The 24,417-nt window shown below is 45.8% G+C and overlaps 1 protein-coding gene across 1 annotated transcript in view; it reads left to right on the plus strand.

Annotated features, from left to right (window-relative positions):
- NHLRC2 (NHL repeat containing 2) overlaps nt 1-24,417 on the plus strand; it is a 167,858-nt gene that overhangs the window by 96,393 nt on the left and 47,048 nt on the right. The window contains exon 5 of the mRNA XM_029610452.1: nt 561-690. Coding sequence (XP_029466312.1) covers nt 561-690 — 130 coding nt within the window. The remainder of the gene's footprint in view (nt 1-560; nt 691-24,417) is intronic.

A 24,417-nucleotide genomic window follows, 5' to 3' on the forward strand; every position in this document is an offset into this window, starting at 1 on the left:
TTTTATTGTACAGCACCTCCTGTGATATTGTAGAGTGGGGGCTGTAAATCTTTTAAAATAAGTGGCAGCTTTGCAGGTTCAGATGCTTGCATGGTAGATTTACTCTGCCTTTCTGCTTTACTTTCAGTTTCTGGTTGGCTGACAAGGAATGTGGGATGTGATACATTGGAGAGGTGCAACATCACGATTACATTTAATGTATTTGGTAATCCAAATTCAGTAATAAGATGAACCTCCCGCCTGTTCGCTGGAGATTTCTGCCAGGTGCACTGAAGCTGGAGCTGCCTGGCACTTTAGTGTATGCTCTGTGTTTGAGAGGCAAGGTGCCAGACTAAGCCAGAGGTTTTTAACACTTTTCCGGCGGGTTTCAGGTCTATCCACAGTAAATATGCATGAGGGAGATCTGCAGGCACGTCCCCCATTGGATGCAAAGCTGTCTTATGCAGATTCATCGTGGAGATCTTGAAAACCTGACTGGATAAAGGGGAAGGCTGAAACCCCCTGCATTAAGCCGTACCTGTTGAGTTTATTTATCTGTTTGTGTTCTTTTCTTGTCCTAGATTGACCTTAAAGCCGAGGAGGTGAGCACTGTCGCAGGCACCAGGGTGCAAGGCACTGACCAGGAGGGCGGGGCCAGGGGCGATCGGCAGCCAATCAGCTCTCCCTGGGATGTGGTTTTGGGAAGCTCAGGTAACCCGGCAGCTTTGCACTGTGCCTCACCTTTTTAGTGTTCCCTCTCAGGTGCACAGCCGTGGATAAGCCTTGTGGTTTCTGTGAATGCCTGTGCATTGTCAGGGGATCAGTAAATGACGGGCGCCTGCAGCGGCTCGTGCGCTTCTCAGCACGTCCCGGGAGCCCGGGGGCACCTGCCTCCTTTCTTCTGTTCACAATGCTGTAAACCTCTAAAGAAGGTGGGATTATATGTGGATTTATTCCTCACTGCAAACTGCTCTTTCCTGTCTGCCTGGTAACGTTCCTTTTAGTGAACTTTTCAACTTAATGAAGGGTTCCGGCTTAACAATATTGGAAGCCCCAGTCCTCCATTTATCCAGAGATCGGCCCCCAACCCCAGCTCTGGCAGCCTAGAGCTCCCTCCGCGGTCCTGCCAACGCGTTTCTGGCCTGCTCAGGAGGGATTACCTCTGAGGGGTGTGTTCATGTACCTATTCTGGCTTTGGCCTCTCTGCTGAGTTTACCAATTTAGTGCCCGTCCATGACATTTTTAGCGATGTGGATGGACCCTCGTCTACTGGGAACTGGACCGAGGCCACCAGCTCGTTTCCCGTAGGCCACTGAATGAAAGGGTTTTTGGGTTGGTTTTTTTTTTTAGCGGCAGCCTGATCCAGATTTGAAGGCTCTGTAAACAAGTGGCAGGCACTGCCCCCTCCTCGTCGCTGGTCTTCAGCAGACTGGAAGCAGCGGTGCACCTTCTGTGGGCAGGATATCGGTTTGCTGTTCTCAGTGCACATCAGTCGCACCTCTGCGTGTGCATTCAGATTTACAGACAGCTTCTACCAGGATAGACCGGGAGCTGGTTTCGTAAAACAGACACATTTGGGCACTTTTTAGTTAAACAGAACAGAAAAAGATGCAATCGCTCCTATTGGTTAGGACCAGAGTTGATCTCGAGAAATAACAGGAGCTTTTTACATTATTGTTGTTGTTCTTTACTGGGGGCAATTGTCAGAGCAGCCTGCCCAGGTGCCCCAATTAGGGAGCGGACTGGGAGGGATCTTCCCCCACCCCCTTACCTAAACTCCCTCCCTCCTCCCTCCTCTCCATCCCCTAAACCCTTCATTTAAACTTACATTTGTTTTGTTTTTACCTCTTACTGCTCCCCTGGTGGAGAAGGAGTTTGCACGCGCCCGCCGACTGCTGGCGTGCGCTTCCCCGGGTCACTGGCTAATGGCCGCTGTCCTGGCTGGCCTCCGTCCCTCCGCACCCCACCTTTGGGTAGGCGCTAATTTCTGAAAGTAAAATGTGCGGCTTGGCTGCACATTTTACTTTCTGTATCCCGCGCGCATACCTAATAGGGCCATCAACATGCATTTGCATGTTGATGGCCCTATTAGGTGCCACGGGTTGGACGCGCCTTTCCCGCCCCTTACTGAATAAGGGGTAAGGGAAAACGCGCGTCCAAGGGCAGGCTAACAGTGCGCTCCGTCGGAGCGCACTGTACTGTATCGGCCTGGTAGAGAGTTGTCAGCCATGTTAATTTAACTACACCTTCTCGAAAAACGTTAATCTAACACGGGAGCATCGAAATCCTAACGCGGGTCCCGAGGCTCCTGCGTCAGATTTAAAGAGCCAACACAAGCCCCCCCCCCCCCAAAAAAAAAAACTGCCCAAAAGTACAAAAAGTGAGTGGGGTCAAAGCTGAGCCCCCCCCCTCACCCTGGATGACCCCAATATCCAAAGTAAACGATAAAAGAGAGAGAGAAGCTGGTGGTTGTGGGATGAGAAGTCGTCCCCCCCCCCCTCCCCCAACAACCCAGTCACCAAAGTGGACCAATGAGGCCAAAGGAACCCCCACAGCCCCCATTTCAAATCAAAACATTGGCAATAGAAACACCCACCCCCGGACCCCCACCACTGCCAAACTGAAAAAAAAAAGCCATCATTGGTCTATCGTGGACCCACCCGGACCATCAAAGTGCAAAAGATTCATCGATCTATAGTGGGGGGTCCACTTCCCAAACCCCCTTCCTGCACCCCATTACCTCCAAAATCCAACCAGTAGCCAGCGGTGGCTGCGGGGCACGACCTGGGCCCGGACGGCGCCGACCTGACCTTGCCCCGGTCGCGGGAATAATAAGTCCTCGCGAAAGATCAGCGATAACGCGCTGTGCCTTGCTGTGTTTTTGTTTTCAGTTCAGCATTTGTTTTTATTTCTTGCTTTAAAAGTTCAAAAGGAACATCGACAGTTCTTGACCTCTGCTAAGCTTTCTCTGTTTTCGCCGTTAAACTCTCGTCCGTCCCAGAAACGAGCAGGGCTCGCCGACCCATTATTTTAAGAGGCTCTCTCCAGGGTGGTGGTCGCGGCTGCCAAATCTACGGAACGCATCCAGAGCGGAGGGTGCACGGCCAGAGAAGCCCAGCAAGGCGAGTTGTTTTAAGATAACTTGGACGCAGAGCAAAGCCTCAAACTGGGCACGGTTGGGCTTTAGCTAAGCCAGAGCTCTGCTCTAGTAAATTCTTCTCTTTTTACACTGCACTTGAGCTGCAGCAAACGTCTGCGGCCCGGCTGCTCCCCATCTCGCCCTGCGCAGCCCCAGCCGCTGGGTTTTGAAGACGTTCGCTCGCCGTGCCGGCGTTTGCGTGGGCGGGAGGAGTGCGCTGGCACCTCGGCTGCGTCCCCTCCCGTCCAAACGGGGGGGCCGACCACCATCAAAGGGGGCCTGATTGCACGGGGGAAACCCCCTTTCTCTCTCAGAGGCGCGATTGCGTTGGGGCTGAGACTAGGGGGAAATACTTGATGAGACTTTAAGGTGTTTTCGTTGAGATTGGCATTTGCTATCCCAGTCGCCGTAATGGCACCCGCCTTATAGCACTCACCGAGAGAGCTGAGAGAGCAAGCTTTTAGCTGGTTTTATAAAACGATTGAACCGCTGTTTTTCATGTCGAATCAGCGGACTTGACCTTTTCAGACTGTTTATTAGTAAGCGGGTCTTGTGTATTCAGACTTTTCCCCTCTTTGTTTCAAATAGCTAGAAGACAGGATCTGGGTACGAGATACTCTAGAAAGGCAATATGGAAGGGGGCGGGTGGGCAACGTGCACTAGTATCGTCCGTCGGGGCAACACTTGGCATTTACGTGGCTTTCACCAGCTTTTATGACTGATCCACCAAGTTCACTCGTTTTTTTTTTTTGTATCTGTAATTTGCCTGCCTTTAAAAATAATGTTAAGAAGCTACAGCTGTTGCAGAATGCATCAGAAGGAAGGAATGCTGTTAGGACTGGAAGGGAGTGACTATCTCACACCCACCCTTTCACTGGTAGAACTCCACCGGTTGCCCACAGAATTTTAGGGTCACATTAAACATCCTTTGTTATTTAGGTCAGTCTATCAGTCAGGTCCTTAGTATTTAGCTGCCCTATTAACTAGCTGTAACCAGTCCACACCCTTCTGCCTCTACAATGGTTGTTAAAGATGCCTTGTTTGAATGCATCAGTGTTTTGCAATTCAATGCCATTTGAGTTGCAAGAGGAAATGCACGATATCAATGAAGCTATGTCTGTGGTAGGGACGTGCAGTGATTTTTTTTTTTTTCGAGGTGTTTTCATTTCAGGTAATTATCTGTTTAATTTTGTTTTTAAAATGGTTCGGGGGAGGGGTGTTTATCTCAGGCTTCCTTAATTTCGGACTTAGTGCACGTTAATGGGACTTAGTGCGCAGTAACTGGATATTAGCACTCGCTAATTATAATTAGCACACTAACTGAAAATGCTACCAATCGGTTAACAAGTGTCAATTGGGGAGAAACTCGTGAGCATGCCCATTGGCTGCCTCCTTAGTTACTTGTTTGTTTTGCCATGATTGCAAGGTGGTGTTTGTGGGGGGATGGCCAGTGCCTGGTAACAAATGTAAACAACAAGTGATGTAATTATAGCATCAAGTTCTAGTCAGCAAAAGCAAATGCTTATAATGCAAATGCATATTTAGAATTCACCAATCCCTTTGTATTTTTGGAAAGGGGCCCTGGCATTTTGGGATTTGCATACTTTGAATTCCCCTGGTGTGAGTCTGTATCTTTGGGTGGGGGTGACTGGTGAGAGGGGAAGTGTCTTGGGTGAAGTGACAGGTGGGAGAGAGACTGGTTGGGGTGGTGACTGGAGGGAGGGAGAGAGAGAGGAAGCCTGGTGTGGTAACCTGTCACCACTTACAGATACTCCAGTCACCCACCCCACAAACACACATACCAGGCTGCCTCTCTCTCCCACCTGTCATCCCATACAGTCACCCCGGTCACTTCCCCTCTCACCAGTCCCACCCCACACACAATAGGCTGTCTCTCTCTCATCAGTTAGCACCCCATGCAGTCTCTGTCACCCCCATTCAGTCACCCCAGTTACTCCCCCTCCCCCACATACCAGGCTGCCTCTCTTTCACCAGTTACCACCTCAACCAGTCTCTCTCCCCCACCTGACACACCATACGATCACCTCAGTCCCTCCCCCTCTCACCAGTCACACCCCACATACTAGGTTGCCTCTCTCTCACCAGTCACCACCTCAACCAGTCTCTTTCCCACCTGTAACCTCATATAGTCACCTGTCACTCCCTCTCTCACAAGTCACCCCCACACTGCCTCTCTCTCATCACTCACCATGCCCACCAGTCTCTCTCCCACCTGTCACCCCAGTTGCTCCCCATATCACCACTCACTACTCCAATCAGTCTCTCCCACCTGTCACCCCATATAGTCACCCCATTCACTCCTCCTCTCACCAGTCACCCGCACACACACCAGGCTGCCTCTCTCTCATCAGCCACCACCCCAACCACTCTCTCTCCCACCTGTCATTCAACCCAGTCGCTTCCCCTCTCACCAGTTACCAACCCCCCACCAACACACAGACAGACACCAGGGGAATTCAAAGTATGCATATCCCAAAATGCCAGGGCCCCTTTCCTAAAATAGAAAGGGATTGGCAAATTCAAAATATGCATTTGCATTACCAGCATTTGCTTTCGCTGACTAAAACTTGATTGTATTATTATATCACTTGTTTGTTTACGCTTGTTACCAGGCACTGCCCATCCCCCCACCAACACCATCTTGCAACCTTGGCAACACAAACAAGTAACTATGGGAATGCAAACAAACTGCTCCCCCAACTGACACTTTTTAACTGACTGGTAACATTTTCAGTTAGTGCGCACTAACAGGAAATACAAATTTTTACAAAATGTTGTAATTTTTTTCTTTCGTTTCGTGGCACTCCAGAAACAAGATGAAATAGACAATTTTGTTGCCATTATCTCTTTTGTTTAAAATAAATGCACATCCCTAGTAAAGACTACTTTTTAGATCAGGTTGAAAATGAGAAATCTTTTATTTATCTCTTGAATAAAATTATGGCTAGAATTATATAGGATGGATTAAGAAGTGAGACGGGGAGGATGGGACAAGGGGTGAATTGGACAAAATAGTTTGGATAGGTCTCTTGGGGTGGGGGATTGAACAGATGAGGTTTTAATGGTGAGTTATCATCATGGTATTATGGATGAATTGTATGTGGGAGTGTTTTTATATCTTTTTGAGTGTTGGAAATAAATTGAATTATAAAGCACTCTGGGCTTCAATGAGGGAATAAGAAATCCAGCTAAAATACTTGTGGCTCTTCTCCATTTCTGGGCCTCCAGTGGGATATGTCATTCGTTGGCTTACAAATACCAGTGCAGCAGACACTCTCTTCAATGTATTTCTGAGGCCAGCTGTTACTTTTGGAGGGATGAGAGGATTCACTCAGATGGGAGGCATCCCTAGGAGAAAAATCTTCCAAGTGCAAAACAATGTAAGCAGGAACCCTACTCTTGATGCCAGAAAATATTTTTGTAGAAGGAAAAGAAATCTGATGCAAAGAAGTTTTGCGCCATTGAAAGCAAAATTTAGTATCATTTATTTATTTTATTCAAGTGCTTATAGATCGCTCCCTCCAGTCAACAACAATAAAAAAAAAAAGCCATCAATCACGTTTTAACTTGCAATTACACACAATAAAACAAATCATTGATTAAAAGCTTCCCTAAACAAAGTTGACTTTAACTGCTTTCCGAACTCCTTAACATTAGTCCGAGATCTAAGCTGATGAGGAAGAGAGTTCCACATAACCACTGTAACATACGAGAAGCTCTGTTCCTGGTTCTCTGTAGACGATATCTCCCATTAGCTGGAACTCTCAATAGTGCTTTATTATTGGATCGCAAATTACGACCGGATTTATACCAATCTAGCTTCTTCCGTAACACTTATTTCTTCCCAATACCTAAAAGCTTTTGGGCCAAAGTAATAAGCTTAAATTTTGATCTTAACACCACCAGTAACCAATGCAACTCCCTTAACCCTGGTTGAATACGATTACTCCGACGCCATCCAAATAAAAACCCGAGCTGCTTCATGCTGGGTCAATGCAGCACTCATAGCAGTTTACTGCGCACTCCCATAAAGTGAATTACAATAGTCCAACTGTCCCAGGACCAAATTCTGAAGTGCAGTTCTAAACATTTCCTTAGGTAGGCCATATGTGAGTGGCTTTATTAACTTCCGCTTGTAAAAAGAGGTCTGAGCCCCTCGACGAAACTGACTACGCATGGTAAGCTCAGAATCCAAAAAAACTCCCAGATTCTTCACCTCAGTCAAAATGGGCAGCACAGTATTCTCGACTATTATGGGGTCCACAGCTGAAAGTAGTGTCGGAGGACCCACCCATAATGCTTAAAACTAACCCATTTTGAGCCAACCACTACTTGACCTCCCTCATATACTCTTGGAAAAATATCACAGGAAACTTCCCATCAGCACTGCATGGGATCAAAATCTGCACTTTCTTTCTTTCTTTCTTTCTTTCTTTAATTTAAACAGTTTTATATACCGTTGCACGGACAAAATCCATCTCGACGGGTTACAATATTTCGTTATGAAATGAAACTAAAAAACATAAACAAATCTCAAAAACATAGAGCATAAATTAATTACAATTAAAATTAATTATGTAAATATAAATAAAGAAATGAAAGATCATACAAAGCTAAAAAGAGATTTAGCTTTGGGCTTGATTCTCGCTCGTATATGCCTGTTCGAAAAGCCACGTTTTTAAATCTTTCCGGAACTGTTTCCTATAGAAACATAGAAGCATAGAAATGATGGCAGAAGAAGACCAAACGGCCCATCCAGTCTGCCCAGCAAGCTTCACACATTTTTTTCTCATACTTATCTGTTTCTCTTAGCTCTTTGGTTCTATTTCCCTTCCACCCCCACCATTAATGTAGAGAGCAGTGATGGAGCTGCATCCAAGTGAAATATCAAGCTTGATTAGTTAGGGGTAGTAGGGGAAGTAACCACCGCAATAAGCAAGCTACACCCATGCTTATTTGTTTTACCCAGACTATGTTATTCAGCCCTTATTGGTTGTTTTTCTTCTCCCCTGCCGTTGAAGCAGGGAGCTATGCTGGAAATGCATTGAAAGTGAAGTATCAGGCTTATTTGGTTTGGGGTAGTAACCGCCGTAACAAGCCAGCTACTCCCCGCTTTGTGAGTGCGAATCCTTTTTTCTTCTCCCCTGCCGTTGAAGCAGAGAGCTATGCTGGATATGCGTGAAGTATCAGTTTTTCTTCTCCCTTGCCGTTGAAGCAGGGAGCTATGCTGGATATGCGTGAAGTATCAGTTTTTCTTCTCCCTTGCCGTTGAAGCAGGGAGCTATGCTGGATATGCGTGAAGTATCAGTTTTTCTTCTCCCCTGCCGTTGAAGCAGAGAGCTATGCTGGATATGCGTGAAGTATCAGTTTTTCTTCTCCCCTGCCGTTGAAGCAGGGAGCTATGCTGGATATGCGTGAAGTATCAGTTTTTCTTCTCCCCTGCCGTTGAAGCAGAGAGCTATGCTGGATATGCGTGAAGTATCAGTTTTTCTTCTCCCCTGCCATTGAAGCAGGGAGCTATGCTGGATATGCGTGAAGTATCAGTTTTTCTTCTCCCCTGCCGTTGAAGCAGAGAGCTATGCTGGATATGCATTGAAAGTGGAGTATCAGGCTTATTTGGTTTGGGGTAGTAACCGCCGTAACAAGCCAGCTACTCCCCGCTTTGTGAGTGCGAATCCTTTTTTCCACATTTCCTCTTGCTGTTGTAGCTTAGAGCGATGTTGGAGTCACAGTAACCATGTGTATGTTTATTGAATAAGGGTATTATCTCCAGGCAGTAGCCGTCATTCTGGCGAGCCACCCACTCTTTATTGACGGCCTCTTGATTTTATGGATCCACAGTGTTTATCCCATGCCCCTTTGAAGTCCTTCACAGTTCTGGTCTTCACCACTTCCTTCGGAAGGGCATTACAGGCATCCACCACCCTCTCCGTGAAGAAATACTTCCTGACATTGGTTCTGAATCTTCCTCCCTGGAGCTTCAAATCGTGACCCCTGGTTCTGCTGATTTTTTTCCTACGGAAAAGGTTTGTCGTTGTCTTTGGATCATTAAAACCTTTCAAGTATCTGAAAGTCTGTATCATATCACCTCTGCTCCTCCTTTCCTCCAGGGTGTACATATTTAGATTCTTCAATCTCTCCTCATAAGTCATTTGATGAAGACCTTCCACCTTTTTGGTCGCCCTTCTCTGGACCGCCTCCATCTTGTCTCTGTCTCTTCGGAGATATGGTCTCCAGAACTGAACACAATACTCCAGGTGAGGTCTCACCAAGGACCTGTACAAGGGGATAATCACTTCCATTTTCTTACTCGATATTCCTCTCTCTATGCAGCCCAGCATTCTTCTGGCTTTAGCTATCGCCTTGTCACATTGTTTCGCCGACTTCAGATCATTAGACACCATCACCCAAGGTCTCTCTCCTGCTCCGTGCACATCAGCCTTTCTCCCCCCATCGAATACAGTTCATTCGGATTTCCACTCCCCATATGCATGACTCTGCACTTCTTGGCATTGAATGTCAGCTGCCATATCTTCGACCACTCTTCCATCTTCCTTAAATCCCGTCTCATTCTCTCCACTCCTTCCGGCGTGTCCACTCTGTTGCAGATCTTAGTGTCATCCGCAAAAAGACATACCTTACCTTCTATCCCTTCCGCAATGTCGCTCACAAAGATATTGAAAAGGACCGGTCCCAACACCGATCCCTGCGGTACACCGCTTAAAACCGCTCTCTCTTCAGAGAGAGTTCCATTTACCATCACACATTGTCTTCTGTCCGTCAACCAGTTTGCAATCCAGGCCACCACCTCGGCACTCACTCCTAAGCTTCTCATTATATTCACCAGTCTCCTGTGTGGGACAGTGTCAAAAGCTTTGCTGAAATCCAAGTAGATGACATCGAGTGCTCTTCCTTGATCCAATTCCTCGGTTACCAAGTCAAAAAAGTCAATCAGATTTGTCTGACAGGATCTTCCCCTGGTGAATCCATGCTGCCTCTGGTCCAGCAATTCTCCCGACTGTAGATAGTTCACTATTCTCTCTTTCAACAGTGACTCCATTACTTTTCCCACCACCGAAGTGAGGCTAACCAGTCTGTAGTTACCAGCCTCTTCTCTGTTCCCACTCTTGTGAAGCGGGACCACCACCGCTCTCCAATCATTCGGCATCACTCCTGTTTCTAGGGATCTATTGAACAGGTCACACAGCGGACCTGCCAGCACATCTCTGAGCTCCCTCAGTATTCTGGGATGAACTTCATCAGGCCCCATGGCTTTGTCCACTTTCAGTTTCACCAGCTCTTCCCATACATTTTCTACTGTAAATGGAGTTACATCTACTCCATTCCCCTCCAGTTTCTTGTTAACTAGTGATGGTCCTTCTCCAGGGTCCTCTTTAGTGAACACAGAACTGAAGTATTCATTTAATATTTCTGCCATTTCTTCGTCTCTCTCCACACATTGATCCTTTCCACCTTTCAATTTCACTATACTACTTTGAACTTTTCTCTTTTCACTGATGTATCTGAAAAATGTTTTGTTACCACTCTTTACCTCTTTGGCAATCCTCTCTTCCGCTTGACATTTTGCCATCTTGATTAATTTCTTTGTCTCCCTCAGTTCTACCAGATATTCTTCTTTGTGCTCCTCCTTTTGGGATCTTTTATATTTCTTGAACGCTGTTCTTTTAGCCTTTATTTTGTCAGCCTCAACTCAAGCGGTAATTTATTCCAGTGTTTTGGGCCTGCGATTGAAATAGACCGATTTCTCTCTTCACGTAGGTGGGCAGTTCTTACAGTAGGTATTGACAACAGGCCCTTGTTTGCAGATCTCAGTTCACGCTGTGGGACATGTAGTCTGATTGTAGTGTTTAACCAGTCTGTCACCTCTCCATATAATATCTTGTGAATAATACATAATGTTTTAAACATTATTCTTTGTTCTACTGGTAACCAGTGTAATTTTTTCAGTACTGGAGTAATGTGGTCATTCTTTCTTGTATTAGTGAGAATACGGGCAGCAGTATTTTGTAATATTTGTAATGGGCGTAAACTTGTTTTTGGAAGACCTAGCATCATTGAGTTACGATAGTCAAATCCTGTAAATAACATTGCTTGCAATACTGATCGAAAGTTCTCTTCCGACAATAAAGGTTTAAGCCTCAAAAACAACTTTCCCAGAGGGCAAGGTAAAGATTTTAAAAAGTATAGATAAGAGCGCAGAACCCCGTGGTACCCCCATATCAACCTTCATGCCACTTTGAGCTGGAGTCCCCAATATGAGTTCATTGTTTTCTCCCATGCGAAAACGATCCAAACCACTGCAGAACGGTGCCTGACATTCCATAAGCTTCCAACCTGGACAACCTGATGATGAGTTCTGATCAGACCCCTGCCTCCCCTTCCCCACTGGCCCCCCCCCCCGTGATGTGCAGCAGGCTTAATAAATTGTGAATGATACATGTGTTTTCTATGATATCTGGGTATTATCAGGGTAACTTTGTTCTCTTCGGTCTATATGAGTTGTTTGCAACATATTAGTTAGATAGGATTTTTCTGTTTGTGAATGTATGCAAGTAATGTTTTTACAGATGTTTATGTATGATTAATATCGATAACACGTCCATTACGTGCAAATTTCATTGTATTTTGATCGTTTGAATTTGTGGGATATTTTTACATGGTCTTTGTTCATCAGTTAAAGATATTTGTAATATGACTGTAAAGGTTGCCTGACGGGCAGAAGCAGAAGCCGCCTGTGTCATGGGACCCACGGATGATGCAGGACACTGAGGGAGGACGGCCTAAAGCCGCAGTGCTGCCAGATTTCACAGAATATCCACTTGTGTTTTGGTCTCCTTTTTGTTTTGCCCAAATATACTATATCACAATTGTTACACTTTTTAAAACCTTTAATTAAAACCAGAGCCTCTTAAAAAATAATAATAATAATAATTTCTGCCTCCCTGTATCTACTGTTCTGCTGTTGATGCTGCATTTACACACTGCTTCAAAGATTTTTAGGAAACCATCGGGGTCTTCTCCGGGTGTCATCTTAAGTAGTGTCGGTGACATGGGAGCTGGATTGGTTACCGCAGATTGCACAGCTTGTGCTATCTGGGTTAGCACCGTCTGCTGCTGCATCACCTGTTCTTGCAGACCAGTTTGGGTTTGCAGGAAGTTCTGCAGTTGCTGCTGCCCTGTAGCAAGGACCTGGACCACTTGCTCCATGTCTGCTTCTTTCAGCTGCCTCCAAACCGGGTCACTCTCCGGAGAGGGGAAAAAAACAACCACCTGCTGGTCTGCCTGGCTCTGACTCACTTCTTGAGCCCTAACTCTCTTCTAACTCTCTTCTAACTGAATCAGACACTACAAACCAATCACTACAATGTTTTACTTCTTGTTAAACTTGTTTATCTAATCCCAGTTAGAATAACCCCTGTTTTATTTGTAACTTTCTCTTCCGTGCACTTGTTTATACTCCTGTAATGTATACTCTTATGTTTTAGTTATGTAGTTATAATGTATTGATCACCCCTTGTTTTATGTAAACCGACATGATACGTACTCCCGTGAATGCCGGTATAGAAAAACACAAATAAATAAATAAATAAAATAAATAACTGCACAGGCGGGGCTATCCCCCCTTGGCCTGTTGTACAAAGGGTGAGTGAGTGGAACTGGGAAGCCCCAGGAAAAAGAAGAAAAAAAACCTCTGCAGGGGTTGGGGGTTTTTCTCTCTCTCTCTCTCTCTGCTTCCCGCTTAGGCAAGAGATCCCACCTCTACCACGTATGTGTTAACTTGGGCAATAGCAGCTTGGAAATAGCCAGAAAGAATAAGGAAGCAGACCCCAGGCTGTTTCTCTTTTGTGCGATTTATTTACAGTGAACAAAGCAAAAACAAATAACAGTGCAGCTCACCTTAATTCCAGGTAACTCGCTCTCTTCCAACGTAGCAGGTCTTAGCGTGGAGAGGGGCCCTGCCTAGACTTTCCAGGCCCTAAGTTCTGATACTCTGCTGAGGGGGCTCCCCTTCACCCAGGATTCCCGGTGGGTTTGGATTTTAAGGAGGGCCGGGCGAGACAGCTGTGCCCGGGCCTTTAAGGTGGTCTGAGGGAGTTTTCCCTCACAGGGAGCTATAGCAGCTTCACAGCTGGCCTCTGTCTGGGCAGATTTCAAATCCTTCCACCCAGCTGGATGGGGTTTCTTCTGAGTCTGTGTCAATGCAAGCAGAAATCTCTGCCTTGAAGGCAAATTGTGACTGTGCGATGCCAGGGTGAAAAAGTTGGAAAGTAACAAAAGTTTATATCGATTAAGGATAACGTGGCCTTGCACAGCAAACTTGAGAATCCAAAGGATGTAGTTGGAGGAAAGAAAAACTTGCAGTTTTATCAGTTTTTACAAAGTTATTTCAACTTCTCCTCCTGATAGGTTTGGCAGATCTGTAGTAGAGATCCTGTCTCCTGCTAAGAGGGTCAGTACTGGGGTCCAGCAGTCTCAGCCATCTCAGCAGAGCTGAGACCTAACGGCTTTTCGTGAGCGCTTAGTCAGGGTGAACGAAATCTACGTGTGATGAGGACGGCTGATGAAATGTTTTGGTTTTTTTAAAGATGGAGGTGGACCGTTTTTGAATAATAAAATCCATTGGTCTCGGAATGCGTCACGCTCGCAAAAAGACAGACGCAGAAAGCAATTTGCGTTGCTCCAACCCAGGATATGATAAAGCATCAGGGGGTTTGTTAGTTTTGTTTTTTTAGCATCCCTCTCACCATTGTGCGTTAGCATTTCAGTCTTCCTCTTCCTCCTCGAAACTGCTCAAGCACCGGAAGTTGCTGCATACCCCCACCAAGTTGATCCTCCCTATCATTGCAATATAATTTGTACCCTGATATAGCACTCTCCCATTGGTTATCCTCCTTCCACCAAGTCTCTGTGATGCCAATTATGTCAATCTCATCATTTGCTCTAACTCTAACTCTCCCATCTTACTTCTTAGACTTCTGGCATTTGCATACAGACATTTCAAAGTGTGTTTTTTGTTTGTATTAACAACCTGCTTTTCAGTTGTTAGGGATAATTCGGAAATCATTAGCTTTGGTGATTTTTTACATACAGGCACATGGACTACATTTGCTTTTATTGGAACCTCTCTGTTAGGATGCCCTAACTCTCCTGTTTCATTAGTATCCTTCAAGGATACATTTCTCCGAACCATGCACTGCTGAGCGACTGTCGGCTTTCCCCCTTGTTCTAGTTTAAAAGCTGCTGTATCTCCTTTTTGAAAGTTAGTGCCAGCAGCCTGGTTCCACTCTGGTTAAGGTGGAGCCCATCCTTTCAGAAAAGTCTCCCCTTTCCCCAAAAGTTTCCCCAGTTCCTTACCAAGCTGAATCCCTCTTCCCTGCACCATCGTCTCATCCACGCATTGAAACTCTGGAGCTCTGCCTGCCTCAGGGGATCTGCACGTGGAACAGGAAGCATTTCAGAGAATGCCACCCTGGAGGTTCTGGATTTAATCTTTCTACCTAAAATCCTAATTTTGGCTTCCAGAACCTCTCTCCCACATTTTCCTATGTTGTTGGTGCCCACATGTACCACGACAGCCGGCTCCTCCCCAGCACTGTCTATAATCCTATCTAGGTGACGCGTGAGGTCTGCCACCTTCGCACCAGGTAGGCAAGTTACCAGGTAGTCCTCACATCCACCAGCCACCCAGCTATCTACATGTCTAATAATCGAATCACCAACTATGATGGCCGGCCTAACCCTTCCCTCCTGAGCAGTAGCCCTGGGAGACTTGTCCTCAGTGCGAGAGGACAATACATCACCTGGAGAGCAGGACCTTGCTACAGGATCACTTCCTGCAATATATTTATTTAAAAAAAAAAAAAGCAGTTTATTGCTTGTATGATAATGTTAAAATGCAGTATTTAAAAAAAAAAAAAAAAACCCCAACCCTGCAGTCCTCGCTTTTAGGTTTATTATTTGGCTTTCAGGGGCAGTGATCAGCAGCATTGAATGATTCATGGTGCATCCCAGAATTGTCAGCTTTAAGAGGGAAAAAGTCAAACGTCTGACCACCGCTTCATTTGTTTTTATTACTAGAAGAGGAGGGGAAGGGGGATGTCGAGTCATTTTTAAATCCAACTTTAAAGCCAGAATCCATTAACGTATTAGATTTTATTTGAAGGTTTTGTGAGATCAGGAAAATCCACATCAATTTATTTCCATTTCCTATTTTTTTTTTTTTTGGGTGGGAACGGAGATTGTTGAATGCTACGGTTTTTCAAGTTTGGCCCACCGATACATTTAAACAAGATAAAAAGCTGCAACGGTAGGTTTCGAGTCGGCGCGCGGGCATACATTTGCGCCCATGCGTGGGCCTGTGCCCAGGGACGTGGCCTTTCTGTAACGCGTGCACCCGTGCGCCAGGTTTTACGTGGGCGTGCGCACGTGCTTACAAATCCCACTTCTGCCGTGCAAGCCGGGGGATTTTAAGAGCGGCGTGCGCCGACGCCATTGCCAGTTAAGCCGAGTCGTCCCCATTTCGCCCATTTAAGGGGTAAGAGCCTCCAAACCCCCTCTCCCCCTATTTTTCTTTATTTTATGCCTCGCACCTCCTCCGCAGCAGAAGTAAAGTTAGGTGGCAGGGGATGTGGGCGTGTGCCCGCATCTCTGGTTCATGCCCCTGCCCCGCCCTTTTATGAGCACTTTGGAAATGCATGCGTTGCGGGAGCTGCGTGCGTATCTGGGCAGCTTTCAGAATCCACTCGGCGCGTGCAAGCCCAACCTAAGTCGCGCATCCCCTAATTAATGTGCGAGCCGGGGCTTTTAAAATTCACCTTTAAGCGTTTGCAGCCCCGTTGCTATGCCCCCTCCTCTCCCATGCCCCCCTGACAAATGCAGTAAATAAATCTTAATTGTGGTAATAGTAGCAGGGCTGTAATCTTACTCCTCTCTGAGGAGCAGTCTAATATTTAGGATGTGGTTGCGTTCCCTACACATTATGGGCCAGATTTTAAGAGTTACGCGCGGGCGTAGATTTGTGCGCGCAAACCCGGCGCGCACAAATCTACGCCCAATTTTATGACATGCGTGCGCAGCCGCGCGCATGTTATAAAATCCGGGGGCACACACTCGTGCACCTTGCGCGCACCGAGTCCTAGGGGAGCTCCGATGGCTTTCCCCATTCCCTCCGAAGCCGCTTTGAAATCGGAGCGGCCTCGGAGGAAACTTTCCTTCCACTCTCCCCCCCACCTTCCCCTCCCTTCCCCTACCTAATCCGCCCCCAGCCCTACCTAAAACCCCCTTCACCTTTGTTAAAGAAGTTGCGCCTGCCTCCAAGCAGGCGTAGGTTGCGCGCACCGGCCGAGTGTCCCAGCGCGCCATCCCCGGCCTAGAGGCCCTACGGAGGCCTCTGGCCACGCCCTCGCCCCGCCCCTTTTTTCAAGCCCCGGGACATATGTGCGTCCCAGGGCTTGTGCGCATCGCTGGGCCTATGCAAAATAGGCTTGTCGCGCGTAACCCCCCTGCGCGCGTAAATCCAGCTGGATTTACACGTGCAGGGCTTTTAAAATCTGGCCCACTGGGTGCAGATCAGGAAAACTCTTATGTAAAATTTTAAATAGTCCATGATAATTTTCCATTAAAAAAACCCCAGTGGTGTGAGACGTGAAGTGTCCATCACCTTTTTTTTTTTTTTGCTTTCACTTAAACTGCAATAAAAGTATTTGAACATAAAAAAAATCTGTGAGCCCTAAGAAACATGCATACCTCTAGGCTGACCCAAATATTTTATGACCGTGTATTAGATTGTGCAAGAAACTTGTGGAGGTAGTAATTCAGTGCTCTGTAAACTCGTTCCAGTTTTGTCACTGCGGCTGAATAATGGCCATGTTGCTGTGGATTTAATACACCAGTAAATTTATGTTTTGGGCATGTTATCTTTCACTTATTACAGCACCACCATAAAACTGCCTTGTTTTATTATATCTCGGAAGTAAATTTATATGCGGGAGATTAAGTGGGATAGCACGCCAATCAGTTTAGCTTCTGCTGTCCTGCTTTTTCTTGTGTAGAACTTTTCTCAATAGACTTGGATTTAAAAAAAAAAAAACCCAACTTTTAATGGCGTGCGTTCCCATTTCAAATACGAGTCAAACTGGAAAAACAGCCTCCCCAATAAATATTATTTATATTCTGATCTGGGTCACAAACACCTCGCAACTAGCTTTACTTGGCAATTAGCGTAAATGTAAGTAAAATAAGTAAAAAAATAAAACAAACCTTAATACAACAGTTCTATTGCTAAAGAAAAATCACTCTCGCCAAGTCCAGCAGATATAATAAAATGCAAGTACTGCACCATAAAGTTTCCTACGAAAATTGAGGTAACAGAATGGGGAGCGTTGCACGTGGCAATCATTTCCAAACTCTTCAAGTGGCTTCCTCTTAAATCTCCATCCCGGAGGGCGCTGCCGCGTTTGCAGGCAATGTTATGTAACATACGTGTTTATCCTGTCAGGTAAAGGAAGGCAGGAAAGCGGCTCCAGTGGCATCGCACGTCACCCGGATCAGTAGGGATAACTTAACGCCTGTTGCTATCTGCAGCGCTGACAGAAACCGAGAAACCAGCAATGGGCGTGAGTCGTCCTGCCTCTTCACAATTACAAAACTTGCCAGATGCGTGCCAAGCTTGAATCTGCATTCAAATAAAAATCGCGTTCCAACTCAACATTATTTGCGTAGCTGGGATTGCAGTTAATGCAAGTTAAATTACCTCTTGCATTAAAGCATCTTAAGGTGGAATTAAAGAAGCACGCAAGGGTGGGACGTTCTCTACACTTCCTAGTGTTGTCGTCTTTAAGAATTTTAGAGAGGAGAATATTGAGAGACTCCAGGAACAGGGTCTAGGCCATGGTTGGGGGCCCAGAAAGAATCATTTTAGTTTTACACTGTGCTTCAGAATTAGCTCTGCAGTGGCGTTTTTATTTTATTTTATTTGTCTGGGTTATCACATTGGGGAGGGCCTTTGGGGAGTTATGAGGTTGGGCATTCAGTCTCCTTTCAAGCTAACGGCCCAGAAGCAGACGTGACAGCATGCGGCAGATCGCAGCTTCGCTGGATGATTGTGATGGTACATAAAGAGGACAATTTCCTAATCAGTTTACACGGGCAAGAGAAGCATTTTAATTTTAGAGTTATCAGTTTTTCTCTTAGGACAAGCAGGATGGGGGTCCTCATGGGTGACATCATTGGATGGAGACTGGCATGAAAAACACATGTCAAAGTTTCTTTGTTAACAAAAAAGCAAACTATACCTATGCATAGCTTTTCTTGTTTAGCAATTTAATATACGGTGGACATTGGGATAAGAAGCTTTATGTGACTATTCAGAGTGCAGCTAAAGGCGGCATATTAAGTTTTATATGTGTACATATATAAAAAATACACATTCAAAAAAAATGTTTGTGGCCGGTGGTGTGTTTATGATTATAATTTGTACACTAATTGGTAACCAGGATGGTACCTGAAAATAGTGTGTATATGAAACTATCACTGCTCACTCATTAAATATTTTATGATTTGAACATATAAAGCAGTTTTTTATCTACATGAATATAAAGGGTTATTGAGGTGGATTCTCTTTTGTTGATGTGAAGTGGTTCACCATGGGCCGGATTTTAAAAAGGCCCGGCGGGGAGGAACCAGAGGCCTCCGACAGCGGCCATTGCCGCTGTCGGAGGATCGCGTGCCGGCAGCCGACTGGCGCATGCAAAAGGTAGGATAAACATTTTGGGGGGGGTTAGAGTAGGGCTAGGGGGGAAAGGTTAGGGGGAAGGGAACGGAGGAAGGCAGCGTGGCTTGGCGCACGCAAGGTGCACAATTGTGCGCCTCCTTGCGCGTGCCGACCCCCGGATTTTATAACATGCGTGTGCATGTTATAAAATTGGGCGTACATATGCGCGCACCGGGTAGCGCACGCCTATGTAGGCCGCGCACGCTTCTTTTAAAATCTACCCCCAAGTGTCTGGCAGTAATTGGCACACACCTCCGCCGTCAGGGAGTGCAGGTGTTCCCCCTACTTGGATGATTGACTGATCAAGAGTGCCACCTAAGAGGCATTCGGGTGTTGGAGTCCCTAGAGTTTGTCATGAACTACCTGAAGTCCCATCTTACTCCATCGCCTCACTTAAGCTTTATCGATGCCCGGCTGGATATGGCTCAGGCCAGGGCCTATCTTCCTCGCAATTAGGTACTTGCTCTACCGTCCCTGGCAGGAGTGGTTCACCAGAGCCAGCAGGTCTCACCCGCCACTTGCTCTGACTCCTGGGTCACATGGCTGTGTCCGTCCATGTTACTCTCCTGGCTCACTTACATATGCACAGAGCTTAATGGACATTGCGGTCCCAGTGGCAGCAGGCCCTACACAACTTCCACGTACGCATCCGTGTTACTCCAGCTCTCCGGACCTCCTTGTCTTGGTGGAAAAGCCTACCCAATTTGGAATAAGGGGTTCTGTTTCAGTACCCCCCAACCCAAATTGTGCTTACCCATAGATGTGTCCACCCTAAGTTGGAGCGCCCATGTCTGTGGTTTGCTCTGGAAGCCCAGTGCCAGATCAACTTCTTGGAACTTTGAGCGATCCGTTATGTGCTTTGGGCGCTCAGAGATTGCCTATTCAACAAAGCAGTCTTGATCCAGACCAACAACCAAGTGGCGATGTGGTACCCCAGCAAGCAGGGAGCTACAAGGTCGTTCATCCTGTGCCAGGAGGCCATTCAGATTTGGTCATGGGCTCAGTCCCAGGGCATACTGCTATGAGCCATGTATCTTGCTGGGATGGAGAATGTGGTGGCAGACCGGCTGAGTCAAGCCTTCCAGCCCCATGAGTGATCCCTGAATCAGGAAGTAGCAGATAGAATCTTCCACCTCTGGGGAGCCCCAGACATTGATCTCTTCGCCTCCCCCTGCAACAGCAAGGTGAAACAATTCTGCTCCCTGTACAGGGGGAACGGCAAACCAGCCTTAGACGCCTTTGCCCACCATTGGGGTGAGGGCCTTCTATATGCATATCCTCCACCAAACCAAATAAGCCTGATACTTCACTTTCAATGTATATCCAGCGTAGCTCTCTGCTTCAACAGCAGGGGGGATGAAGAAAAGTGGATCTATATACAGACAGCAACCAACAAGGACTGAATTACATAGTCTGGGTAAACAAATAAGCATGGGTGTAGCTTGCTTGTTACAGCGGTTACTACCCCAAATCAATTAAGCCTGATACTTCACTTGAAATACATATGCAGCGCAGTTCACTGCTTCAATGGCAGGGGGGAATGAAGTAAAGTGGATTTATATTCAGACAACCAACAAGGACTGAATTGCACAGGCTGGGTAAACAAATAAGCGTGGGAGTAGCTTGCTTATTGCGGCGGTTACTACCCCTAACTAATTAAGCTAGATATTTCACTTAGATGCAGTTCCAACACTGCTCTCTACATTAATGACGGGGGTGGAAGGGAAATAGAACCAAAAGGTTACTAAGGGCCAATAGTAACAGATAAGTATGAGAAAAAAAAACAAGTGCGAAAGCTTGCTGGGCAGACTAGATGGGCCGTTTGGTCTTCTTCTGCCGTCATTTCTATGTTTCTATGTGAGAAAATTAGCAGATTATGGTTCTTTGGGCTGAAACCATCCAGGCAATATCTTAAACAGCAGCATATCTTAGATCAGTGGTTCCCAAAAACAGACAACCTGTTCCCATATCCAGTCAGGTTTTCAGGGTATCCATAATAAGAGGATAATTTAAAAACATGCATGAGTGCGCCCATATACCCAGCTATATGGATGCATTCGCATGTATTTTATTTCAGTCGCACAAATGCATACACATACATTTACACAACAATATGTTCACGTATCAGAAAATACACAGCATGTATTTTAAACATAGCCGCATACGTTTTGGCTTATGCAGCTAAATGGAGACAAATATCTGGTTAAGTAGGGCTGTGGCAACTTATCCAGCTAAGTAGCACCGTTTCAGACTTATCTAGCTAGGTAAGATAGCCGGATAAATAAAAAAAAGGGGTACATAGACAAATAAGCAAGATAAATGTATAATTAGAGTTTGAAGACTTATCCGGCTCTCGTACTTATCCGACTATATAGCGCTTTTTAAGACTTATCCGGGCAAATTAAAAAATTATCCAGATAAGTAGTGGACATCTGCTATGTGCGCATATTTGTGCTCCAGATTTTAATATTTTACACAAGATTTAACTCGTGTATTTACTTTAGCACTTGTCAATTTTTACGCGTGTTAATTATCAAATTTTATACCATGCACACGTGAAAGAAATTACCAGTTTTACCAATTAGTCCACCAGTTTGCCCAGTCTATCTCTAGGTTATCAAGACACCCCCCTGTTTCTTCAGCCTGCATTCTCCCCCGTTTACTCAGACCCATCACCCAGTCAGTATTTGGGTGTAAAGTGCTATTTTATAGCCTCTTTCCTTCCTACCCAGTCCTTCCTGAATAGATTGTAGCTGGGTATAACTATATCACAGTCATGGTTTTCTGTGTACCGGTTCTCTGTGACAGCCACTACATCTAAGTCAGCTTCTTCCATGTCTGCCTCTATAGCTAGGACTTTATCCCCCCATCTGAGCATTAATGTACATAGCTTTCCAAATATTTTAAGATGGGTATCCTAGACTTCAGGAAAATTAACTTTCTCAAAATGGGGGAGTACCTCAAGGAGCCATTAGCTGGATGGGAAAATCTAGGGTAAATAGGACCGTGGACAAAACTAAAATACAGGAAGTGAGAGTAGATAAAATCAATCAGCTCTACATTCCATGCTTAAGCAAAGAAGCAGAAAAGGTGACTATGAAGATAAGCAAACCAAGATAGGAAAGCTGAAAAGTTATGACCACCAATGCTCATAGAGTTGGCAAAAAAAGTCCCAGATCTGCAGGCTCTAATAGTGGAAGCGGACTTGGACATTGTTGCCATTACAGAGACATGGTTCATGGAGTCTCATGACTGGGATATGGCCATCCTGGGTTATAACTTATTAAGGAAAGACAGAGAGGACAGAAAAGGGGGAGGAGTAGCACTATATGTCAAAAACAATATCAATGGAACCAAAATGCAAGGTATGTGGGGTAGGGAGGAAGCATTATGGGCTATCCTAAAACAAGACGATAGTTCTTCCATTTACACGGGCATGGTCTACAGGCCTCTGACCCAAACTGAAGACCTGGATCGAGATCTGGTGAAAGACATCCAGAAGGTGGGAATGATGGGAGAAGTGTTGATCATTGGAGATTTTAATCTGCTGGATATGGACTGGAGTATCCCTTCTTCAGAATCTGCAAGAAGTAGGGAGATAGGGGAACCCCTTCAAGGAGTTTTGCTCAAAGAAATGGCAATGGAACTCTCAAGGGATAATGTGAAACTCGACCTAGTGCTCACTAATGGGGATAATGTGTCTTATGTCCAGACAGGTGCCCACCTGAGTACAAGTGATCATCAGACAATATGGGGCAGATTTTCAAAGAGGTTTGCGCATAAGATATGCGCGTACCCCCCCGAAAACCTGCCCCAAGCTTCCCCTGCGCGCGCTGAGCCTATGTTGCATAGGCTGCCGTCGCGCGCAAGTCCCGGGGCTTTGCTTGGGGGATGTGGCGGGGGCGTGGTCGAGGCCTCCGAAACTGCTCCCAGGCCGGGGAATGGTGCGCCGGCAGCTGGCAGGTGTAACTTTTAAAATAAAGGTAGGGGGGCAATTTAGTTAGGGCTGGGGGGTGGGTTAGATAGGGGAAGGGAGGGAAAGGTGGGGGGGAACAAAAAAAAATTCCCTCCGAGGCCGCTTCGATTTCGGAGCGGCCTTGGAGGGAACGAGCAGCGCGCGCTGGGCTCGGCGCACGCAAGGTGCACAAATGTTCACCCCCTTGCGCGCGCCAACCCCGGATTTTAAAAGATACGCACGGCTACGCGCGTATCTATTAAAATCTGGCATGCTCCTTTTTGCGCAGGGTTGTGCGAACAAAAGTACGTCCGCGCCCTTCTTATAAAATCTACCCCTATGGTTTATCGCAAATAAGATACAGAGAAATCACACGAAGACCCTAGTTTTGAATTTCAAAAATACTGACTGACAAAATGGGAACGTACCTGGAGGAAGAACTAAAAGTCTGGGAAAATAAGGGTGAGTGGAACAACAGTGGGCCAAACTGAAAGGAGCTATTACAAAAGCAACAAATCTATATGTTAGAAAAGTAAACAAATGTACAAGGAAAAAGAAACTGATTTGGTTCACAAAGGAGGTGGCTAAAAAAATAAAGGCAAAAAACAAAGTGTTCAGGGAATATAAAAGATCCCAAAAAGAGGAAAATAGGGAAGAATACCAGGTGAACCTGAGGGAGACAAAGAAAGAAATAAGGAAAGCAAAAGGTCATGCAGAAGAAAGGATTGCCGAAGAGGTAAAGAGAGGTGGCAAAACATTTTTCAAGTATATCAGAGAAGGAAGAAAGGCCTAGTGTGGTATAGTGAGAATGAAAGGTGACAAGGAGCAAGGTGTAGAGATAGATGAGAAATGGCAGAAATCTTAAACAAATACTTCAGTCCTGTGTTCATTAAAGAAGACCCTGGAGAAGGACCATTGCTGGTTGACAAGACTGTAAATGGAAATGGGTCGGCACAACTCCTTTTACAGAAGAGAATATATTGGAAGAACTAGGAAAATTGAAAGTGGACAAGGCCATGGGGGCCAGATGAATTCAGAGATGTCCTGGCGGGTCTGTTGAAAGACCTGTTTAATAGATACCTGGAAATGGGAGTGATGGCGTGAGATTGGAGAAGAGCGGTTGTATGCTCACTTCACAAGAATGGTAGCAGAGAGGAGATTAGAAACTGCAAGCCAACAGAGTGAACACACCTGGAAGAGTAGAGAAATGAAAAGTGATTTAAGAAATCTGGAAGAATGGTCAAAACTTTGGCAGCTGGGATTCAATGCCAAGAAGTACAGAGTCATGCATCTGGGGTGAAGTAATGCAAAAGAGCTGTATGTGATGGGGTTGAAAGACTGATCTGCATGGACCAAGAGAGGGATCTTGGCATGATAATGTCTGTCGATCTGAAGGCGGCAAAGTAATGTGACAAGCCAATAGCTAAAGCCAGAAGAAAAGTGGGCTGCACAGAGAGAGGAATAACAAATAAGAAAAAGGAGGTATTAATGCCCTTAAGTCCTTGATGAGGCCTCACATAGAGAACTGTG

This window comes from Rhinatrema bivittatum, chromosome 7, assembly GCF_901001135.1.
Source record: "Rhinatrema bivittatum chromosome 7, aRhiBiv1.1, whole genome shotgun sequence".
NCBI lineage: Eukaryota > Metazoa > Chordata > Amphibia > Gymnophiona > Rhinatrematidae > Rhinatrema > Rhinatrema bivittatum.